Below are 24,396 nucleotides of genomic sequence, written 5' to 3' on the forward strand. Positions count from 1 at the left end.
CTCCTTTATAACATTAATCTAATAAACCCCATGCTTCTTACAATTTATAACATTTATATTGATTGTGCAGTTTCTTTCAAAAGTTAATCTATTATATTGTGTTTATGGTTTGTTGGGGGAACAATGAATACACAATTCCCCATGAATTGCTGTATAAATTGTTATATCATCAAATGATTTAATGCGTCAAGTCTCAGAACCTTAGGTCCTCCATCTATAATAATAATAAAACATCACATCAAAATATAATTTACACCTCACTATGGGGTTATTTTCCAACTTGTGTTATGGCATTTTTGCATGCGAATAATACCTTAACACATGTGAAAAGCACCATAACGCATGGTGTGATGCCAATTTTCAAAAGGGGAGTAGTTGGGGGTGGAATTTCCATGTTTTTCATTGGTGTTAAGTATTTGAGAGAGAGAGAGCATCTATGACACCATTTTAGTAGTTACTATTTATATTTCTATAGGAGGCCTGCCTAGTAATTCGAGGTGAGGTTTACATAGTAGTGTAGGGGTTAGGGGCCACTTTGACATGCAGAGTGAGATTATATGAACAGAACAGTACACTCTTGTGAAGAATTGATGTCCTTCGGAGTGAGGAAACTCACACAAGGATGAGATTTGTATATTGTTCTCTCAACCTAGCTTGATGGACTCTCTACCTGGGTAGGAAAATCAATAATTGTGGAATTACTGCAAAATGTGAAAAAGTTAACACACTTTGTAGTAATACCTGTGCTAAGATAGCATACATTGCAGTAAATAGGTTATTACCATAAAATACACCCCTCTTCCTATCACATACAATAATTTTATGAATCTAGCCCAATCTTAAATTTAAAAAACCTAACTTACTTCTATATTTCCTCTTTCAAAAGATGTAATTTTCCTTAAAGCTACTAAGTGCTGATTAACCAACCACTGTATATTAGTTGTCTATGAAAATAAGTTAAATATCTTCAACATTCATATCAACAAATTTTATGCAAGTCTATCTTAAACAGTCCTTGTTTAAAACCCTTATCTACTCAAAAAATAACTTTTCTCACGGCAACCCGTGGTTCATCTTAGTCCATGACATGTATAAGATGGTGACTTTGCACAGCAAAATACCACGTCTGCACACATCTAGTTTCTTATTATTTATATCCAAAACCACATCCATGCCCCATGACATAAATCTAATATCATCCAATCAGTAAAGGAAAACAATTATTTTTATATAAAAAATGTATATCACACCCAATCAAGCATGAATCCTACTCCTTAAAGGAATGCTGCCTGTTCAACATCCCAATTTGATCCTTTTGGATGCAGTGGCCCATTCAAATATAAAACGTTGTTCCCTTTGCACTAATACACAGGAAATATCCCTTCTATGCTGTAAATCTATCTGCAATAGAACACAAAACCTCAAATTTTCAAACTTATGTTGCATCCTATATCAATATTGTACCAACAATATTATTTTCCTTATAAGTTCATATACAACTGAAATGCTCCTGCATATGTGTTTTAATAGTGCATTTTCTCTGACCTACATCTATCAACTTACATGGAAGAATTGATGCAAATCAGTATAAATCTGAAAGAGATATTAGAGCAAATTGACAAACTAAATGGTAGAAAATCACAGGGACTAGATGGTATTCTCACTACAGTTCTGAAGATCTCAAATTTGGAAATATAAACCTGCTAATGATAATTTGTAAACTATAATTAAAATCTGCCACTATACCTCAGGACTACAGGGTAGTTCAAACAACATCATTTTTTAAAAACTTTTCCAGGGTTGATCCTGGAAACTACAGGTAAGTGACAGGCAGAATGGTAGAAATGATTGTCAAGAATAGAATTATTGGACATTTGGATAAACATGGCTTATTAAAGAATAATTAGCATTAGTTTTCAAAAGAAAGTTGGACTTTACTATTCTGTTTGAATACTTTGTGGGTATAAATATGCATATAGATAAAATGTTTACAGAAGGCACTTGATAAAATCCCACATGAGAGAGTCCTGAGAAAATTAAACAGTCATGGGATAGGAGGCAGTGTCCTCTTATAGACCAATACTGATTAAAGAACAGGAAAAAAATAGTAGGAATAAATAATCAGTTTTTACAAAGGGAGAGGTAAATAGTGAAGTGTTCCAGGATTCTATACTGGAACTAATGTTTAATATATTCATTAATGATCAGGAAAAGGGAGTAAAACATGGGAACATCAACCCCTAGATTCATAAAAATGTGTTGTTAATGCATTGATAATGCACATGTTAAAAGAAAGGGTGTGTTTAGGGAAATTCTAGAATTACTGCACTACCTGTATCGGTAGTATTGTGTGGTGAACTTAGTGCGTGCTGCAATAATCCTTATTTTCCAGTTCTTTGGGAGGGGGTGGAGAGAGAGAGCCTACAAGACCTTCATAATAGTTTCTTTATCTCTATAGGAGGGCCATCTAATAGGTCGAGGTGAGGTCATGGTAATGGTTTCGGATTTAGGAGCCAGTTTCACATGTAGAGTGAGATGTACAAACAGTATACCTTGGTGAAGGCTTGATGTCATTTGGAGTGAGGAAAGTCTCACAAAGATGAAATTTCTACTATATTCTCTCACTCTAGCTTGATGGACTCTATAACAGGGTACTATCAAGCTAGGGTGAGATAACATAGTATAAAATTTCATCTTTGAATGACTTTCCTCACTCCAAATGACATCAAATCTTCACCAAGGTATACTGTGCTGTTCGTACATCTCACTCTACATGCAAAACTGGCCCCTAAACCCGAAACCACCACCACCTCACCTTGACCTATTATATGGACCTCCTACAGAGATATAAATAAGTGCACACAGTGTGTTCTTCCCAAGAGGCTCTCTCTCTCTCTCTCTCTCTCTCTCTCTCTCTCTCTCTCTCTCTCTCTCTCTCTCTCTCTCTCTCTCTCTCACACACACACACAAAGCAATTCAAAAAATGTATTATGAATTGAGTTATAACCATTTCAGGCATATCACACAGCCTAATGCCAGAAAAAAAGGTGTAGTTATACTATTGTGCAGTGTGATATTGCCCCTCATTTTACAAACTCCTCCCTGATCCCGCCCTTGTAAAAAATTTGCATTTGTGCCATGCATTAACGTGTTATCACATGCATTAACACCATAAAGCATTTTGATGAATGACTCTACAGATTTGCAGATGACACAAAGTTAATAAAAGTAGTAAAAACATGAGCAGATTGAGAAGAATAGCAGGAGAACTTTTTGATAAGTAGCAGACAAAAATTAATGTGGAAAAGAGCAAAAAGATGCACGTATGGAAAATAATCCCAACTAGATATACACTGTGTTGAGTTACTTATTAAAGTAACCACTCTGGAACCGAACAGAAATCAATAGGGAAAGGAAGAAGATTTGCTTTATTTCTTGTATGTGCTTTGAAGTTGCAATTTTGATGGGAACTGGTGGTGGCATTACTGTATATGTTAATGATAAAAGTAGTCAAAGAGTATGCTATTAACCTTATATATATCTTATTTGTTTCCTTTGTAATCTCTCCTTAAATTTCTGTTCTCCCCTTCTGTATTTGCTGGTCATGTAGAAGGAGTAAAATAGACAAGTATATACTATTACTGTTTGTAATGTAATTTCTTATGTTATGTTTCTCTCATGGTTACTGTGTAAAGTTTTGTCTTTGTATTTATATCAAAGTTATAATAAATAGATAATTTTAAAAAGAGTAGTCAAAAGAGATGGAAATAGTCATCAAAATCTCACTTTTACAACTCCTTTTCTACTGTTGTTAATAGCAGTGGCATTCATATAAATAACAATGTTACCTTCAGGTCTGGTTAGTACATCGGTTGGGTAGATCATTCTTTCTGACAAAGTAAGGGTGAGAGGAGAAAGAAAATGGTAATAGCAGATCAGATAGGCAGTAAAGGAAACTAAGTTCATAATGGTGTAATGATTTGGCGATGAAAAGGAGAAAAGTAGGAGATATAACAGATAAAGGGAACAAAGGAAAAGATTACCTCAGTTCCCAGTACTAGGGATGTGCATTCGTTTTCAATGAATGTGCAATCTGCAATTCATAAGTCCCTGTTCGTTTTATTCGTGTGTTCGCGAAACGCATGGTGATCCCCCACAAATAAAACATATCATATTAGTTTAATTCTTATGGTTCGCAGTGATTTAACTGCAGCCATTTGAAATAGGAGAAGGCCATGTGGGAGTATCCATAAGAAAAACCAGCCCTTTCCTGTGAGTCATAAGTGACCTCACAGCCCTGTCATAGAGTGGGTCAGACAGATTGGCAAGGAGACGAGAATGCAACCTATCAGAGCTAAGCATTTTTCTAATGTAGCCAATCACCACTCTCACTCAGTACTCTGTGACGCTGTTCCTGATGATGCTGCCACGTACTTTCTTTGCGGGGGTAGTCCGGGGAGGTGGTCTGGGGATGGTGGCTTTACTCAGAGCTAGTCTGAGTGTCTCAAATCTGTATTCAGTTGCTAGCAACTTTGATAGAATTTTCCATTGAAAAAGATATTTGTTCGTTTTTGCTGCAGTGCCAGCCAGCCAGGCTTTTTTTGACTGCACTTTTTTTTATTGATCTCAGATGGTCTCTCTGTCTCTCCCACTGAGACAAGCTGCTAGCAGTGGCATGTTGCTGCTTATCTTACCCCTTGGGGTAGGTAGTTGCAGGCACAGGCAGGGTGTGGGTGGGAGATAGTGTGAGTTGGTATTTTCAAACAAGATGCAGCATCACTAGGAATTCTGCACACAAAGCAGTCTCATTTGCAGTATACTGTACATCAAGGCACTGCACTGTATCTGTGTATAGTTTTGCAGACTCACATATATTGGGACAGCAGTGCTCTTTTAATCCAAATCCCCAGTAGGCATCTTCTGGAGTTAAAGTTTTGTTGGGTGCACATACAGTGGTCCCAGTTGTAGTGTACATCAAGGCACTGCATCGTACACATGTGGGCAGTTTTGCAGACTCACATATATTTGGACAGTGGTGCTCTTTGAAGCCAAATCCCCAGTAGGTCTCTTTTGTAGTTAGAACAAGTTTGGTGTATGCATATACAGCTTGGTGTATGCATATACAGCGATCAAGGCACTGCATCATGTGCCTGTGGACAGTTTTTCAGACTCACATATATTGGGACAGCAGTGCTCTTTGAAGCCAAATCCCCAGTAGGCATCTTTTGTAGTTACAGGTTTGGTGTGTGCACATACAGCGGTCCCATTTGTAGTGTACATCAAGGCACTGCATCGTGCGCCTGTGGGCAGTTTTGCAGATGCACAAATATTGGGACAGCAGTGCTCTTTGAAGCCAAATCCCCAGTAGGATTTTTTTGGAAATAATTCTTTTAATTGAAATCCCTAGTAGGCAGTGACATTAAATCATGATGTCAGGGAAAGCTAGACGTGGTCAAGTGATTGTGACTAGCAAAGGAGGCACTGGCAGAGGCGGCACCTCAAAATGCAGTGCCAGTCCCCATTAAAGTTAAAAAGGGAGCTGTTCCAATCTAAAATCTCTGGAGGGGCAGGCAGCTCTATCTGCAAAAAACTGAAATTTAAAGATGATGCACCACCACCACCTGTTTCTGACCCTGTAGTTTTGGAGGTGAGGGAAGGGGAGGCTGTGTCATGCAAGACAAAAGGGTGAGACCCAAAAGCAGCAGTGCGACAGCAGACTCAACTTAGCATTGAAAATGTAGTGCAGGCACTGTTTACTTCTGATGCCAATGAAGAATCATCTTGTGTGGGATTCAGCATCAGAAATGGAAGAAGTAATAGCTGAAGAAGGTTTAGGAGGATTAGTTAGTTCTGTCTTAGCCTCCACTTCAGTGCTACAGGGAAGAGATGAAACTGATGATGATGAGGAGGAAGAGCAGTCAGCGCAGGCACAGAGTGACTGATGCCCCTGGCATTGCTTCTCAGGGTGCACCCACTACTTCAACTCCAGTGCCAGCATCCACCCCTAAGGCTATAGAGAAGGGATCACGAAATAAATCTATGATCTAGAGCCACTTTAAAGTGACAGAGGACCTGTGTTTTGCTCAGTGTAATTACTGTGCCAGGGCTATTAGCAGATGCAAGAAAATGGGACATCTAACTAATTTTGGCATAATGCATCATATGCAGAAGCAACACCCAACAGTACTGCCATCTGGGGATGGTGGCAGTACCAGACAGGGGACCCCTTTTACCAGGCAGCATAAAGTTGTTGAAAAGGAGCAGAGTCACCCCACGCCCTCAGCCCCTTCTTGCAGTCAGGTGGCAGGCCAGCAGCCCCCTGCAATGTGTCAGAAGCGACAGCCCACCATGGTGGAAATGGGGTGGCGTTCGATAACGCTATCCCATGGAAGGAGGCAGGCAGCCTCAAACGTTGTAACCAGGAGCATCGGGGAAATGATTGCCCTTAATGACCAGCCCTTGCAGATAGTGGAGAATGAGGGTTTCAAGCATTTGCTGAAGGTCTTAGTTCCAAATTACAAAGTACCCTCCAGAACCACATTTAGTAGAAAATAAGAACATAAGAACATGCCATACAGGGTCAGACCAAGGGTCCATCAAGCCCAGAAGCCTGTTTCCAACAGTGGCCAATCCAGGCCAGAAGAACCTGGCAAGTACCCAAAAACTAAGTCTATTCCAGGTTACCATTTCTAGTAATAGCAGTGGCTAATTTCTAAGTCAACTTAATTAATAGCAGGTAATGGACTTCTCGTCCAAGAACTTATCCAATCCTTTTTTAAACACATCTAAGCTATACTAACTGCACTAATCACATCCTCTGGCAACAAATTCCAGAGTTTAATTGTGCGTTGAGTAAAAAAGAACATTCTCCGATTAGTTTTAAATGTGCCACATGCTAACTTCATGGAGTGCCCCCTAGACTTTCTATTATCCAAAAGCGTAAATAACCAATTCACATCTACCCGTTCTAGACCTCTCATGATTTTAAATACGTCTATCATATACCCCATCAGCAGTCTCTTCTCCAAGCTGAAAAGTCCTAACCTCTTTAGTCTTTCCTCATAGGGGAGCTGTTCCATTCCCCTTATCCTTTTGGTAGCCCTTCTCTATACCGTCTTCATCACAATTATATCTTTTTTGAGATGCGGCGACCAGAATTGTATACACTATTCAAGGTTCGGTCTCACCATGGAGCAATACAGAGGCATTATAACATTTTCCGTTTTATTCACCATTCCCTTTCTAATAATTCCCAACATTCTGTTTCCTTTTTTGACTGCCGCAGCACATTGAACCGACGATTTCAATATGTTATCCACTATGATGCCTAGATGGAACCTAACATTGTGTAACTATGGCATGGGTTATTTTTCCCTATATGCATCACCTTGCACTTATCCACATTAAATTTCATCTGCCATTTCGATGCTCAATTTTCCAGTCTCACAAGGTCTTCCTGCAATTTATCACAATCTGCTTGTGATTTAACTACTCTGAACAATTTTCTATCATCTGCAAATTTGACTACTTCACTCGTCGTATTTCTTTCCAGATCATTTATAAATATATTGAAAAGTAAGGGTCCCAATACATATCCCTGAGACACTCCACTGCCCACTCCCTTCCACTGAGAAAATTGTCCATTTAATCCTACTCTCTGTTTCCTGTCTTTTAGCCAGTTTGTAATCCACGAAAGAACATCGCCACCTATCCCATGACTTTTTACTTTTCCTAGAAGCCTCTCATGAGGAACTTTGTCAAACGCCTTCTGAAAATCCAAGTACACTACATCTACCGGTTCACCTTTATCCACATTTATGAACTCCTTCAAAAAAGTGAAGCAGATTTGTGAGGCAAGACTTGCCTTGGGTAAAGCCATGCTGACTTTGTTCCATTAAACCATCTTTCTATATGTTCTGTGATTTTGATGTTTAGGACACTTTCGACTATTTTTCCTGGCACTGAAGTCAGGCTAACCGGTCTGCAGTTTCCTGGATTGCCCCTGGAGCCCTTTATAAATATTGGGGTTATATTAGCTATCCTCCAGTCTTCAGGTACAATGGATGATTTTAATGATAGGTTACAAGTTTTTACTAATAGGTCTGAAATTTCATTTTTTAGTTCCTTCAGAACTCTGGGGTGTATACCATCCAGTCCAGGTGATTTACTACTCTTCAGTTTGTCAATGAGGTCTACCTCATCTTCTAGGTTCACCGTAATTTGGTTCAGTCATCCCCAGCCTGTACAACCAGTGTCACAGTTGCAGCCAAGTGCTGCTAGCTAAGGCAGAGGGGAGTGTGCATTTCATCTGCGATATCTGGACTGCCATGAATGCTGCACACTCTTACATCTCCCTGACAGCACACTGGTGGGACCTGGCTGAGGCAGGGGCAGGAAGCAGCTCTCTTATTGAACAAGAATCAGGGTGGAGGTGGGCTTTACTGCACACCAATCTGATGGATGAGGCCCATACCTCAGCCAATATTCTAGCATGCATCACACAGGTGCTGGCAGGCTGGCAGCTACACCAGCAAGACAGGAATCTTCAGGCAGGGTTCTTTGTCACAGACAATGGTACAAACATGGTAAAGGCAATATGCAACAGGGGCTTTCAGAACATCTGATGTTTTGCACACACTCTGCACCTGGTAGTGAAGTCAGATATGGGGCTGGAGTCCAATCACCAAGAGAATGAATACCTGTATACGATAATACACAAGTGCAGGAACATAGCAGCGCACTTTTACAGAAGTGTGAAGGCGGGGCAGGTTCTTCGACAAAAGCAGACTGATTTGGAGATGCCTCACAAGTGTCTCATTCAAGACATTGCCACCTGGTGGAATTCCACCTATATGATGCTGCAGAAGTTAGTGGAGCAGCAGATACCCCTTCATGAACTTTCTGCAGCAATGGACATAGGTGTACAGAGTCCCCTAGGGAATCATGATTGGTTAGTCATGAGTCAGCTGGTAAAATTCCTACAGCCCTTCAAGAATGCCACGGAGGAGCTGAGAGATTGAGACCTTTAACAGAAGACCACACATACATGCTCGTCACAGTCTGTGATCCCCTACAGTCCAATTGTCTCATATTTGTGAAGGACCTGCTGTTAGTAAACCTCCGTGAACAGATACTCCATAGGCAGAGACAGGTTAGGCATGAAGCAGAGGAAGAAACAGCGGGCACTTCAGAGAGTAGTGCTAGCACAAGCAGGTGCAGCACTCTGTTAGTGACAGCTAGTACTTCCTCCTCCACTTCAGTATGCCAAAGCCATGTTGCCCCTAAAAAATCAGCTGTTTTGGAACGGGCTAGAGAGAAAGCAGCTGGCATGAAGGACTCTCAGCCCACCCAAGCAAAGGAGACACCAGCACAAATGTCAGTGACACGGTATCTCACAGAGCCCACAGAGGACATGCAGATAGATCTGCTGGCATATTGGGCATACAAGTCCACTGTCTGGCCACACCTAGCCAAAGTGGCTCAGCGATATATGTCATGTCCACCAACCAGTGTGCCCAGTGAATGTGTATTTTCAATGACAGGGGATATCATGAGCCCTCACCGCTCAAGGCTGGCACCAGAGTTATTGGAAATGCTAGTGTTTTTGAAAATAAACATGCCTTTGTTTGGGTTTCCAAATTTTCCCTGTGAATGGCAAGATAAATAAAAGCAATTGAAAGCCTTGCAGCAGCTCCAACTGCCTCCTATGCTCCACAAAATATCAGCACATGTACCTGACCTCTAAAGCTGTGCCAGTCTGTCCACTGTCCAGACCGTACGTACCTACAAGGGCCTGACCTCAAACGCTGTGCCTGTCTGAGTTTAGTTCTAGTATTTCTAATTTCAGTTTCATGTATTTGTGCATCACTTCATTACATAATATTCTTTTTCCTGTTTTGCAACATTTTGAATGTAAGAACATAAAAAGCTGACTTAAGATGTTTGGAGCTTGCATATTTCATATGCTCAATAGTTTTCATGACCTTCATAATATGGGCCATTTTCCCTAAATCTTTCTTAGGTGCCAACATTTATGTTTCTAGTACTATAGAAAACTGGTGATAGTTGTACTCTAGTTCATCCTCTGTGTTCCCATAGTTTACGGAGGCACTGTGTAAACTACAATGTCAACATAGGTTGATAATTTAGATTTGGACTTGAGTAGCAGTTTTCTTATTTCTGAGAGCTCTTCAAGTTCCTTTGTCATCAGCTGAAGTACATAAGTACAGTTAATTGTTTCTGGGTATTTACAAGGGCGTGACCTCAAACACTGTGCCAGTCTGTCCACTGTCCAGGCTGTACGTCCCTACAAGGGCTTGCCCACAAATGCTGTGCCTGTCCGTCCAGTCCTTACGTCCCTAGAAGGGCTTAACCTCAAACTCTAGGAGTGAACCCATTCTAGGGAGCCCTTTCCTGCGCAAAGGAAGGGAATTCTCCCTCGGGCCAGCCTGTCTTGCCCCTATCAAAACTACAGGGACCACCGCTCTGCCCGCCTGTCTTGCCCCGTCAACTTTCTGCCACTCTGCCTTGCTGCCATACATCAGATGACTCACTCTACTCCTTGTGATGTTTTTGCCACTATCATGGTTCTTCAGTGTGTTGGTGCTAGTCTTTATGCTGCTTTGTCCCTTTATCGGCACCTTGTGCTTTTTTTCTGACACTCTTTCTGTTTGCTATGTTCCCCCCTCATTGTGCTGTAGGATGTTGATGCCACTTGTCTTGCCACTTTGCCTGTTGTGCTGCCCTTGAGGGTTCATGCAACTGTTATCAGTGCTCTCTTTTGAAGCTGTGGTGTGTTTTTGACACTCTCACTGCTGCTTTGCACCTCTGTAAAAGCACTCTTGCCACTCCTGGTACCCCTTTGCCCCTTTACAGTACCTTAGGCTATTAATGCCACTTTGGTGCCACTTTGCCTTGGTCTAAGTACCTTGGAACTCTTTTCTCATTCTGATGATTGCTCCCCAGAAGTTTCATCAGAATTGATATGAAAACCCCAATTCTGCAGCCAAAAATAAGCTTCAAATACTTCCCCCATTGACTTTAATGGGAAAATGGAAAATGAATAAAACTAATCAATGAATTGGTTTTCCCCCCTATGAAACTAATGCAACAAATTTGGGTCCTGGCAAAATGAAAACCAAATCAAAACAAATGTTTTCCTTTTGCACATCCCTACTCAGTACACACCTAGCAAATATGTGAATGTGTAAACTGGTAAATATTTAATTTTCCTTTAACACAATATTATTCTCATAAATCTAACATATAATATTGTGTTCATTTGTATTTTGCTGTAAATGTGAAGGAAAATTAATGGTGTTTGTGTGTGCATGTATGTGATGGTGGGATAGTGTTGCACACAATAAAGGCACACCATAGCTAGCAATGGTGACCCTTTTAGTCTGTCTGCTACTGTTGATTACAGGCTGTTTTATATTCATCCAAGCATGAATGCAGTCTCTTGAGTATTACTGTAATCGTTGCAATTTTCAATTCAGAATGATTTATGTTTGCTTCTGTGTTCCTCTACAGACAGTAACTTCATCCTTGCAAATGCTCAGGTGGCTAAGGGTTTCCCCATAGTTTACTGTTCAGATGGCTTCTGCGAGCTTGCTGGATTTGCCCGAACGGAAGTCATGCAGAAGAGCTGCAGCTGTAAATTTTTATGTGGTGCTGAAACAAATGAGCAGATGACTCTTGAAATAGAAATGTCACTGGAGGACAAGAGTGAATTCAAAGGAGAAATTTTGTTTTATAAAAAGAATGGTGAGTTGCATTCTTTAATTGAATCATTTTAGACTTAAATATTTCATCTAATTTTGTAACTGATTTTTTAAAATTGATTTAATGTAGTTGCATGGAAATTCAAGCTGTGTGAATACAGTATGTGCCTCATTTAAAATTCCTTCATGTAAAGTTGAATTGCTTTTCATTTGAGTTTCAAAGGAATTTAATTTAAAAAAACCCAACCTCAGTTTAGAAATTTACAAATTTCAAAATAAAGATTCAGCTGATTCAGAACAACCTTTTCACTAACTTTTCCTAAGAAAGGTAAGTTAGAAACTGGTCTATAGTGTTTAAAGTACACCCGGATTTAGTGATTTTGGTTTTCAAAAGTAGATTTTAGCTTATTTTAGTGAAGAAGGAAAACATCCCTGCTCTAAGCTGCTATTGTCAATGGTCAGTAAATAGCTGTTCACACTCAATTTGGTATTTTTCACTTTTTTGGAGGGCAGTGGTTCAAGGGCAGATGTACATCCATTCATTGATGACAATGCCTTCTGCAAGGCAAATGGCATTGCTAGATTAAATTTTAAATTTCCTCATAAAACCAACTGAGGTGAAATTATGAATAAATGAATTTGACTTCATATACTAAGTAAAGCGAGACATTAAGCAACTTTGGAGAGGGGATCAAAATGAAAATTATCTATGTCAGGTATAAGCAATTCCAGTCCTGTAGTGCTACAAACAAGTCTGGTTTTTAGGATATTCACAATTATATTTATGAGATATATTTGCATGCACTGCTTCCATTTCTTTTTCAGCATTGTAGTCCCTTTGTCTTTCATCCTTTCCCTAGTCATAAGAACATAAGAAATTGCCATGTTGGGTCAGACCAAGGGTCCATCAAGCCCAGCATCTGTTGCGCTGGAGGTGGACCCTTGGCCTGGTGCAGGATTGGTACGGTCCTCTGGTCGGACCCAGAGAGCGCCTGCCACCAGGAGGCAGAGCACACGAGGAATCAGAGGCTAGCTGGAGTTTCACCAATAACAGTCCAGGGTTTCCGCAGGTTGAGCCCTTGGGTACCCGGACCACCTGGCCTCAGAGGGTCTCCTGGAGAGGTAGTGGAGGGGTGTGCCCACCACAAGCAAGGGTGCGCAGCTGATGCAGAGAGGATGGACCAGACCCGAACTGGAAGCTCCGAAGACCTCAGGGAGGTGACAGTTCAGGAAGGTTCTCCGAGCGAGACAGGAAGCGCCTGTGGGTCTAGTCAGGTGAAGGCCACGGGTGGATTTCAAGCAGGTTGGTCTGGTAGACACTGTAGGCCAGAAGAGAGTATCCAAGTGAAGCGCAAGGGTCATAGCCAAAGTATCAGACCAGAATGGTCAGCCAAAGCAGGGGTCAATACCAAGGTCAGTCCGAGCGTAATCAAGACAAGCGAGGGTTGGTTCCAGGCAGCAGACGAAGAGGACGGTCAGGCAGGCAGTGGTCAGTTTCAGGCAGCAGACAAGAGAATGATCAGGCAGGCAGAGGTCAGTTCCAGAGATCAGTCTGGATACAGGAACACACAGAGACTCAGGAACAAGGAGACACTGGAACAAGGAAACACTTGGAACAGGATTAGGCAAGCTTACTACACCACTGTGTCGACCCGAACGAAGTGCTCTACCAGACCTGGACTCTGGACACCGAAGGAGCGGACGCTGGACAGAACGGTAGTCCATGGACAGTCAACCGTGGCATGAGGTCTGGGGTGAGCAGCTTGAACAGGCAGGTATGGAATGACCCGATTGCCAAGGCAAGGTCCTAGGGACAGGGCCTTGCTATTTATAGGGCTTTCATGTGATGTAATCAATCTGCGCCCCCTTCGGAGTTCGCCTGCTTGGCCCTTTAAATTGGAGTATGTCGACTGTGCACATGCCTAGGGTGGGGCCGAGGTGGCCGAAGACACGGAGCCCCAAAGGGAGCTCTGCTGTGAGGCCTGTGGCGTGGAGGAACCCGGAGAGGGCCGTGGTGAGCGGCAGGGTTAGCAGGAGCTGGAAGTGGCAGCGAGACCGGAGCTAGTCGAGGGCAGCGCAAGGTAAGCAGGCCCGGTCGCGGCACCCATGCGGCCAGGATGTGCAACAGTACATCCCCTTCTAGGCCTCCCCCTTACCGGTCTGAGTTTTGCTGGATAATCTCGGTGGAGGCCCAAGAGCAGGTTTTTGTAAAAAAATGTGGTGAGCTTGTGGAGAGAGATATCTGTGTTTCTCTAGTTACCTGATCGCTGCTGGACTCTGGGGGTTAGTTTTTCTTGCTCACCCTGACGGTAACGAGCAGCACCTGAATCTCTGACATCGAGGGGGCGGGACCTGGAGGCGGGACCCGGAAGTGAGCCTTAAAACCAGCCACCCCAGACTGTGAAATTCGCTTGTGGAGAGAGATATCTGTGTTTCTCTAGTTACCTGAGCGCTGCTGTACTCCGGGGGTGAGTTTTTCTTGCTCACCCTGACGGTAACGAGCAGCACCTGAATCTCTGACGTCGAAGGGGTGGGACCTGGAGGTGGGACCCAGAAGTGAGTCTTAAAACTGGCCACCCCAGACTAAAATTCGCTTGTGGAGAGAGATATCTGTGTTTCTCTAGTTACCTGAGTGCTGCTGGACTCCGGGGGTGAGTTTTTCTTGCTTGCCCTGCCAGCAACGAGCAGCACCTGAATCTATGATGTCGAGGGGGTGGGACCTGGAGGCGGGACCCGGAAGTGAGCCGTTTAAAATCAACTGGAGTATGGCGCGCAGCAGACTTTAGGTGCACCGTCAAAGCCGTGCGCGTCTAAGGGGTGCGCAGCTTTGTCCGGACTCGCCCAGATCCTGAGTGATTTTTCAAGGAGTTGATCATTCCATTTATATATTTCGCAGTTTTAAAGATTTCTGAATTATTTCTCCACAAGTCATCAGAGACATGGTAAGGTGTTTTATTAACATAGTTGGGGGTTAAGACCGACATATCCTCACAGTCTGGATAATAACTAATTTTTCAATGCTGCTCCCCCAAGGGAGGAGCTAGCTATTTATGGTGAATCCTTGGGCCGATGGCAGATGACAGCGCCCTCAAGAGGAGATCCTGAGAGGGACCACCGGCTAGGCTGGTGTATTGAGACAAACACAGATAGTTCTTTATTAGACTGGAAGTAGAACCACCAGAGGTGGCAGTAGTGAGTTGATGTGCCCGGCAGGGCTGAAGTCCCTCTGATACTGGAACTATGATCTCTGAGTTGCTGAGCTGTAAGGAGAGACTATAGGTAGTGAGTAGACAGGGTGTGCTGGGCAAACCAGTGATATATGATACACTCACAATTGTAGATCTCTGTAGTGTCTTCTATATGCAACAGAGAGTCTTCAGTATTCGGGAAACAGGAGCCGCAGGCAAGTACTGGTTCTTGTAAGCAGTCTGAAATAGAACTCAGAATAACTGTGTGTGGGATGACTTCTGGAATAGAAGAGAGGCTAGAGGAGATTTAGGAACGCAGGCCCTCGTGGAGCGAGTGCCGGTTCCTATCTGCAATCTGCAATAGTCACTCACGACCTCCATACCTGTGATAACATCTTAGACTGTAAGGAGTCTTAGGGTTTAGGAACAAGGGCCCTCGTGGAGCGAGTACCAGTTCCTATCTGAAATAGAAACTCACTGTGTTTCATGTCTGTGATCACCACCAGGCAATAGGAGTCTTCTGAGTCTTCAGGAACGTAGGCACTCGAGGAGCGAGTACCAGATCCCGTATTGCAAGCTGAAGTCAAGAAGAGTGAGAACGGAGCCCCTGAGGACCGGGTACTCCAAGTAAGTAAAAGGGAAATTGGGGAATCATACCCAGAGGGAAGATTCGAGTCCTTGCTAACTCGTTTGTAGTTAGCAATCAAAGACCTTTTAAATTGAAAACGGATGACGTCATTACGGGGGGACGCCCCGAGGTTCACGCCCTTGCTGGTACAAAGTCTGGAGCGTGTGCGCGTGCGCGTGCATGTCCTACGTCATCAGGAACATGGCGGATCCGTGGCATCAGGCCAGCCCGGGATCCCGAGAAGCAGCCAGAGAATGCCGCGGCCAGAAGCCTACCATCAGGCCCGGAGGATGTCGCCACAGCGGTAAAGAGGGTGGAGCGAGGGTGAGAATCATGCACAAACGCAACACTAATTTTGACTTCAATGCCTGAAAAACGTAAAGGGAAGGTGAGAGTGTATCCTTCCCTGTCTTTACCTTCTCCCATCCAGACTGAGATAAGTCAATATATGCTCTCACCCAAACAAAGTAATATGGGTACAAAGGACTCTGATGTGCCAGATAGTTTGGAAGGACAATCTGTGCCTGCAGAGGAGGCTTCCCTTAGCCCTAATATTGGGCTAAGGGAAGTGCAGAGAAGCGGCGAAGGAACTCTAGGAGATGATGTGTTGAAGACCTTTCCCTCAGCTCTTGAACCGCGGATTTTTCAACCACAGGATGTGAGATCTGGAGAGGAAAGTGCTGCCATTGGACTGATTACACTGGTATCAATGGTTCTTCCTGTAAGGGAAAGTGAATATCTTGATGGTAGCAAAGATATGAGAACCCTAGTACACCCTACAACGGTAACACTAGATAGCTTGTGGGAAATGATGGCTGGAATGTGGGATAATATCAAAGGTGTAGAAAAGAAATTAGATTTGGTTAATGCTAGATATCAACAAGATCATTTAACTATACAAAAGCAGAGGATAGAATTAAAAGCCTTGAAATATCTGAAAAGAAGTTTCAAGAATTGAATGCAGTAGTTGTAAGGTATAGAGAAAATGTATCCAGAAGAATAGAGTCTCTTGAAAATAAAGCCAAGTGTTTTAATTTAAGATTTAAGTGTTTTAATTTAAGATTTCTAAATTTCCCCAGAATTGTGGGGGAAATACCTTTAATTACTGTCAAAAAATTTCTTATTGAAAAGCTTGGCTTTACTCAAGTAGACTCACCAGTATTGAATCATTGTTATTTTCCTCCAAGACCAAAAAATATAAATAAAAGGTCAGAAATGGCATTTCAGGGAGATCTTACAAATTTTCTTGAAGATTCTTCTGCACAGGTGATTGAGTGGAGTACTTTAGTGGTGACTTTCTCATGTTTGAATGATTTAAACCAGATAATGAAGAGATATTTCAATAAATACCCCATTATTTACTACGAAAAAACAGTTAAGATTTTCCCAGATCTAGTAATTTCTACACAGACAAGATGGAAAGCATTTTTAGAATTCAGTCAAGAGGTAATTACAATGGGTTACACATTTACTCTTCATTTTCCATGCAAGTGTTTAATTAAGAAACAAAATGATCTATTCATCTTCTTTACACCTGATCAATTAAAGAGTTTTATAGAACAAAGAAAACTAGCTACCTCTTCCCCAGTAATCTAGTATATAAATACGTGAAATTGTTTGGGAACTGTGTATGAATTTTGAAAGTATTATTACTAATTATATTCTCCCCTTCGTTTCATAACCACCATGTAGAATTTCATATCTTTGTTTTGATATTGAATGGTATTGGTTGAAGTATAAATTGGATGATTTAGATTGATTAGATCAATATGTAATGAATGTCTACCAATTCATGTATTATCAATTGCAAACTTTGATTTGTTTGTAATAAGTAAAATTTATAAATAAAAAAAAATATGGTGAGAGGGCTCCCAGGAGTTTTCTTTTGGGCCGAAGCCCTCCCATGACAGGAGGTACTCCCAGTGGCCTCGATGGCATCGGACTTCCAGAATGACTTTGACTTTAAGGTGTTTTCAGGTTCCGCAGAGTGTTGCAAAGGAAGAGGAGGCCTTCGGGAAGGCCAAGATAGGACCGAAGGTTTAAGTAGCGACACGTGGTACGTGTTTTGAATTCCCATGGAATCTGGATGTTACGACTGGTGTAGTGGACCCTTGGGCCGGCTGTGCGAAGAGAAGGCAGGCCATGAACAAGGCTCCGCAGAGATGGAATGGCCGGGAAGCGGCATGGAGCCGAGAGACCGAACAGGAGCTTCAACCTGGAAGCCCGAGGTCCCCCTGGGAGGAGCCCGTGAGGACCCTGACCGCTGGGACTTAGGAGGGGTCTACCGGAACAGAGGTTCAGCAGTGTGAAGGACGGTCCAAGTTCAGGGCTGGCAGCGGACGAGGAAAACCAATAGAAGAACCAGAGTCAGGAACCAGGAAGACAGTCCGAGGGCTAAGCAAGGCTAAGTTTGGCATGGAGACTGGACAGGAGCGGAGGCTGGATTCAAGAGCGGAACTGGATCAAGGCTGGAGCAGGAACGGAAGCTGGATCAAGGCTGGAGCAGGAACAGCAACTGGATACTCACACAGGAGTGAACCTCATTGAAGGCGATCTCTTGGAGCAGGGGCCTGGGTTTAAATACCCTGCCGGCGTCTGACATCACTCTGGGGGCCGGCCGAGGTTTCCCCTTGCCTGCAACTTTAAAAGCTGCCTCTTCACGCGTGTGCATGCATACCCGGTGGGCGGGGCCAAGTCCCGAATCTCGGCAGTGTTTCCCTCGTGGAGACGCTGTAGCAGTGAGAAGCCTGTGCAGGCCTAGAATCGTGTTGGAAGGACCGGAAGACCATCAGGGCAGGCATGGGAGGTAAGAGCCCGGTCGCGGGAGCTGAGACCAGAAACGCAACAGCACCCCCCCTTACACCCCCTTCTGGGAGGACCGAGCTTCCTAGGGTGATCCTGGTGAAACTGTAGAAGAAGTGATTTATCCAGGATGTTACGAGCAGGCTCCCAGATATTGTCCTCAGGGCCATCCCTCCCAGGAGAGAAGATACTCCCTTCTGCAATGATGGAAGTGGACATCCAATACTTCACGAACTTGATAGACTGTGTCAGTCGTAGAGGGTGTCTCCAAGGAAGCAGGTGGATCGGTGATGAACTTGGAGAGTATCACCAGTTTGAGAGCAAAACATGGATTACATTATGAATCCTTAGGGTTAGAGGGTAACGAAGTCGGTAAGATACTGCACCCACTCGCTCCACTACCCTGAAGGGTCTGAAATACTTGGGTGCCAGGCGTCTGGAGGGTAGGCGAAGATGAATGTTCTTTGTGCTCAACAAACCCTTGTCCCCTGCAGGAAGACTGGAGCCGGTCGATGATGGCGATTGGCAAATCACTTTGCTGTTGCCGCTGACTGCTGGACCATGTTCCAGAGATTATGAAGTTGTTGGGCTGTCATTTGGGCAGCTGGTGAAGGCACCGTCACTGGTAGTGGTAAAGGTATCTTGGGTTGTTTCCCATTTACCAGCAGAAATGGGGATTGTCCGGTGCACAAATGAGTGTGGTTGTTATATGAGAAACTCAGCCCATGTAGCAGAGTTGCCCAATTACTTTGAGTTTCTGTAGCGAAAGTTGGCAAGAAGGTTTTCAGGGAGTGGTTAGTGCGCTCCACCTGCCCATTGCTCTGTGGATGAAATGCCATGGTGAGAACTCACTGGACCCCAAACTTCTTGCATAGTGCTCTCCAGTACCTTGTGGTGAACTGTGGGCCCCTATCAGAGACGATATGCGAAGGTAGGCCATGAGCTCGAAAGATGTGTTGCAAGAAGAGCTGAGCCAGTTCCGGGGCCGAAGGGAGTTTAGGCAGTGCAATGAAGTGGGCCATCTTAGAAAATCAGTCCACTGTTACCCAAATGACCGTCTTTCCTTCGGATTTGGGTAAGTCGACTATGAAGTCCATGGAAAGGTGTGCCCATGGTTCCACCGGAATTGGTAGAGGTTGGAGCAAACCCCACGGATGACCAGTTAGAGGTTTCTGTTTAGCACAGGTGGGACATGAACTGACATAAAGGTTGACGCCTTGCCTCATGCGAGGCCACCAGTAGTACTGTGTCAAGAGATCCAAATTTCTAGCCCTACCAGAATGCTTGGCAGTGAGGGAGTCATGGGCCCATGACAACACTTTCCTCCTATGAAGATGGGATACTACTGTCTTGCTTCCTGAAGTGACCATAGCGCTGGCCACACAAACCCTTGCTGGGTCTAGGATGTACTGGGGAGGATTTCTCTCTTCTTCTAGCTCGGTGATACAAGATAGAGCATCTGCAAGTACTTTTTTTGACGCGGGTCTGTAATGCAAAGAAAAGTTGAAGTGACTGAAAAACAGAGACTAGCGGGCTTGTCTGGGATTTAGACGTTGGTCTCGACACAGGAATTCCAGGTTCTTATGATCCGTATATACTACTACGGGATGTTGAGCTCCCTCCAACCATTGCCTCCATTCTTCAAATGCCAATTTGAATGCCAGTAGTTCCTTGTCCCCAATACCATAATTTTTCTCCGCGGCAGAGAACCTTCGGGAAAAGTAGGAGCAAGGAATTAATCTCCCACTCTTTGAGACTTAAGTGAGGACTGCGCCCACGGCGAGATCAGAGGCATCTAGCTCAACAATGAATGGTCTTAGGGGATCTGGGTGATGTAAGCAGATGTTTTCCAGGAAGGCCTCTTTCAATGCCGCGAACGCCTGGCATGCCTCTGTGGGCCAAGTCTTTGCATCTGCTCCTTTCCTTGTAAGAGCAGTTAATGGTGCCACCATGCAGGAGTAGTGTAGAATGAATTGCCTATAAAAGTTGGCAAACCCCAAGAATCGTTGGAGAGCCATTACTCCTACAGGCTGGGGCCAGTCTCGGATGGTGGATACCTTGTCAGAGTCCATCCTGAACCCTGTAGCTGAAACTATGTACCCCAAGAAGGGGAGTGATTCTTGTTCGAAGAGACATTTCTCAATTTTTGCAAATAACCGATTTTCTCTCAGAATCTGTAACACTTGTCTCACATGTTGCCGATGGGTCTCTAGATCTTTGGAATAGATCAATACATTATCTAGGTAGACAATAACTGAAGAGTGAAGCATCTCTCGCAATACCTCATTCATGAGATGTTGAAAACCTGCGGGGGCATTGCACAAGCCGAACGACATCAGGTATTCGTAATGTCCGTCCCGGGTATTGAAAGCAGTCTTCCATTCATCCCCAGGATGGATGTGCACCAGGTTATAGGCTCCACGAAGGTCAAACTTAGTGAATACGTTTGCTCCCTGCAACCGATCAAGGAGTTCTGGAATCAAAGGTAGTGGATAACGGTCACGCCTGGTAATGGCATTTAGTCCTCTGTAATCGATGCAGGGACGGAGAGTTCCATCCTTCTTCCCTACAAAGAAGAACCCGGCCCCAGCAGGTGACTTGGAGGGTCGAATAAATCCTCGGGCAAGATTCTCAGTGATGTATTTTGACATGGCTTGTGTTTCAGGAAGAGAGAGCGGGTAAACCCTCCCTCGCTGTGGCATGGTGCCAGGTAGCAAATCAATAGCGCAGTCAAAAGGACGATGCTGGGGTAACAGTTCTGCCTGTTCCTTCAAAAACACATCTGCAAAATCTTCGTACTGGAAAGGTATAGCTAGCGATGTGGTCATGATAGGAATGCTGGGACAAGGCTGATCAAGCAGACAAGTGTTGGAACAATCTGGACTCCATACTGCTACTTGGAGAGTGTCCCAAAATGGGTCGGAGAGTGTTTCTGGAGCTAAGGTAACCCCAGTACAATAGGGTGGACCACCCTCTCCAGTACCAGGAAGATGATTTGTTCGGTGTGAAGAACTCCAGTCCGGAGAATCAGTGGCTTGGTGGTGGACGCGACGAATGGAAGTGATCCGGAGTGTTGGGTTCCGAGGACGTACCAGAAGCTGAAGTTGCTGTACTAGGTCAGCCAGGATAAAGTTCCCACCTGCTCCTTAGTCAATAAAGGCAATCGTGGAGAAGGTTCCCCCAGGATATTCCAGAGTTACCGGAACAGTACATTGAGGAGCAGGATTAACACAGCCTATGGACAGCTCCCCTGTGGTGCCTAGGCTTTGGCATTTTCCAAACGCGCCTTACACTGGGCCAGGAAATGCCCTTTCCCATCACAATACAAGCAGAGGCCCATGGTCCTTCGTTGCCTCCTCTCCTCCGGTGTTAGAGATCTGCGGCCCAACTGCATTGGTACCTCCCCCTGGGGATCCGAACGTGGAGTTGCCGGAGACTGTGAAGGCATTAGGGGCTTGGAGAAAGCAGGATCCAGATACCAACCTTCTAGGTGGGCGGAACTCTCGAGATCTTTGTTGTAGCCGGCGGTCGACTCTCCCTGCCAGATCGATCAACCTATTCAGATCATCCGGGAGATCTCTGGCAGCCAGTTAGTCCTTTATTCAAGATGCCAAGCCCTCCAAGAAGATTCCTTTCAAACTGTCTTCTCGCCAGCCCAACTCGGAAGCCAGTGTCCGGAATTCAATGGCATAGTCTGCCAATGAACGAGATCCTTGGCGGAGTTGTAGCAGCTCTGTGGTTGCAGTGGAATGACACACTGGTTCGTCAAATATCTGTTTAAAGTTAAGTATAAACTGTTGAAATTTGCCCAACATGGGATCATTGTGTTCCCACAATAGGGAAGCCCAGGACTGGGCCTTCCCATCCAGCAAGGAGAGGATATAGGCGACTTTCACGGAATCTGTCGGGAATTGCTTAAGAAGCAAAGCGAACCAGATGAAACAGTGATTCAAGAATTCACGACATAGTTTAGTCTCGCCTGAATAGTGTGGTGGCACCGGCAATTGTGTAGGTGCTGTAGATTCAATGATGGAAAGCGCCGGAAGTACCGGTGGGGCCTCAGCAGGTTGGGCATCCAGATGATTGGCTAAATGTTCCACCGTGGCTGCCAGGACATCCAAACAGTGCTGCTGTTGTTGAAGACGTTGTGCCATTCCAGGAATGGCCTGTAGTCCAGAAATGTCCGCCGGATCCATGGCCTTGCAAACTGTTATGACTGGTGTAGTGGACCCTTGGGCCAGCCGTGCAGAGAGAAGGCAGGATGTGAAGAAGGCTCCACAGAGATGGAATGGCCAGGAGGCAGCATGGAGACGGGAGACCGAACAGGAGCTTTGCCCTGGAAGCCCGAGGTCCCCCCGGGAGGAGCCCGTGAGGACCCAGACTGCTGGGACTTAGGAGGGGTCTCCCGGAATGGAGGTTCAGCAGCATGAAGGACAGTCCAAGTTCAGGGCTGGCGGCAGACGAGGAAAACCAATAGACGAACCAGAGTCAGGAACCAGGAAAACAGTCCGAGGGCTAAGCAGGGCTAAGGTTGGGACGGAGACTGGACAGGAGCAGAGGCTGGATTCAGGAGTGGAAGCTGGATCAAGGCTGGAGCAGGAACGTCAACTGGATACTCACACAGGAGTGAACCTCGTTGCAAGGCGATCTCTTGGAGCAGAGCCTGGGTTTAAATACCCTGCCGGCATCTGATGTCACTCTGAGGACCGGCCGAGGTTTCCCGCGCCTGCAGCTTTAAAAGCTGCCACTTCGCGCACGTGTGCGCATACCCGGTGGGCGGGGCCAAGTCCAGAATCTCGGCAGCGTCTCCCTCGTGGAGATGCTGTAGCAGTAAGAGGTCTGTGCAGGCCTAGAATCGCGTTGGAGGGACCCGCATACCGTCGGGACAGGTGCGGGAGCCGCGACCAGGAACGCAACACTGGAAGCTTTAGCTGATAGGTGACTGCTCCTATGCATCGAAGGATGAGAAATGGACCAATACATTTGGGAGCTAGCCGTTGAGAAGGTAATCGTAACCGGATGTGCTTAGTACTAAGTCAGACTTTTTGTCCAGGCAGGAACAGAGGCACGGTCCGACAATGGTTGTCTGTGAAGTGTTTGGTTTGGTCAGCTGCTTGGCAGAGCCACTCCCTTACTTGGTTCCAGAGCTGGTGTATGGTTTGCACTGTTGATTGGGCTGCAGGTGAGGGTACGCTGAGCGGAACCAGCAGGGGTAGGCATGGTTGACGGCCAAAGACTACAGCAAAGGGTGAAACTTCTGTGGCAGAGGCGATATGGGTGTTATGGGATAGTTCTGCCCATGGTCGGAGGTCAGCCAAGTTATCTTGCTGGTCGTTGACATATGATCACAGGAAGGTTTTCAAAGAGCAATTAGTCTTCTAGGCCTGGCCATTTGCTTGCGGAAGGTAGGCTGATGTTAAGTTTAACGTAATATTGAACTTTTTACAGAGAGACCTCCAATATTTAGTGGCAAATTGAGGGCCACAATCAGAGACGATTTCCTGTGGTAGTCTATGTAAATGAAATACGTAGGTTAAAATGAGTTGAACTAGTTCTGGGGCCGATAGGAGTCCAGGTAAAGGGACAAAGTGGCCATTTTTGAGAAGCGGTAAATGATGATCCAGATTACAGTATTTCCTTTTGAAGGAGGCAGATCCATGATGAAATCTGTGGAGATACTTGACCAGGGTTGGTAGGCAAAGGAAGTGGTTGAAGAAGCCCCCATGGGCGACCAGTTGGTGGTTTTTGCTGTGCGCAAATCGGACAGGAGTCCACGTATTCTCGGGAGTTCTTTGTCATGCTAGGCCACCTGTTGGGTTTGAGGCATAGTGTGGACTCTTAGTCACAGTGGTGATGACTCCTCCCATGGGGAGGGGCCCCGTGGGGAACCACAGCGATAGGCTAGACTCAGAGAGCAGACACTGGAGATGGAAAGCTTTATTGTACTGATGTAGATAGATGGTAATTGTGCAGGAAGAGATGGCATTGAAGTGCAGCAAGGTGCCAATACGTTCAGACAGCCTCAGATGGAGAAGTCTCACCCAGATGTACAAGG

The 24,396-nt window shown here is 44.7% G+C and overlaps 1 protein-coding gene across 1 annotated transcript in view; it reads left to right on the top strand.

Moving 5' to 3' along the window:
* KCNH8 (potassium voltage-gated channel subfamily H member 8) overlaps nt 1-24,396 on the top strand; it is a 988,350-nt gene that overhangs the window by 289,082 nt on the left and 674,872 nt on the right. The window contains exon 2 of the mRNA XM_029589277.1: nt 11,533-11,766. Coding sequence (XP_029445137.1) covers nt 11,533-11,766 — 234 coding nt within the window. The remainder of the gene's footprint in view (nt 1-11,532; nt 11,767-24,396) is intronic.

Source organism: Rhinatrema bivittatum, chromosome 2 (assembly GCF_901001135.1).
Source record: "Rhinatrema bivittatum chromosome 2, aRhiBiv1.1, whole genome shotgun sequence".
Classification (NCBI taxonomy): domain Eukaryota; kingdom Metazoa; phylum Chordata; class Amphibia; order Gymnophiona; family Rhinatrematidae; genus Rhinatrema; species Rhinatrema bivittatum.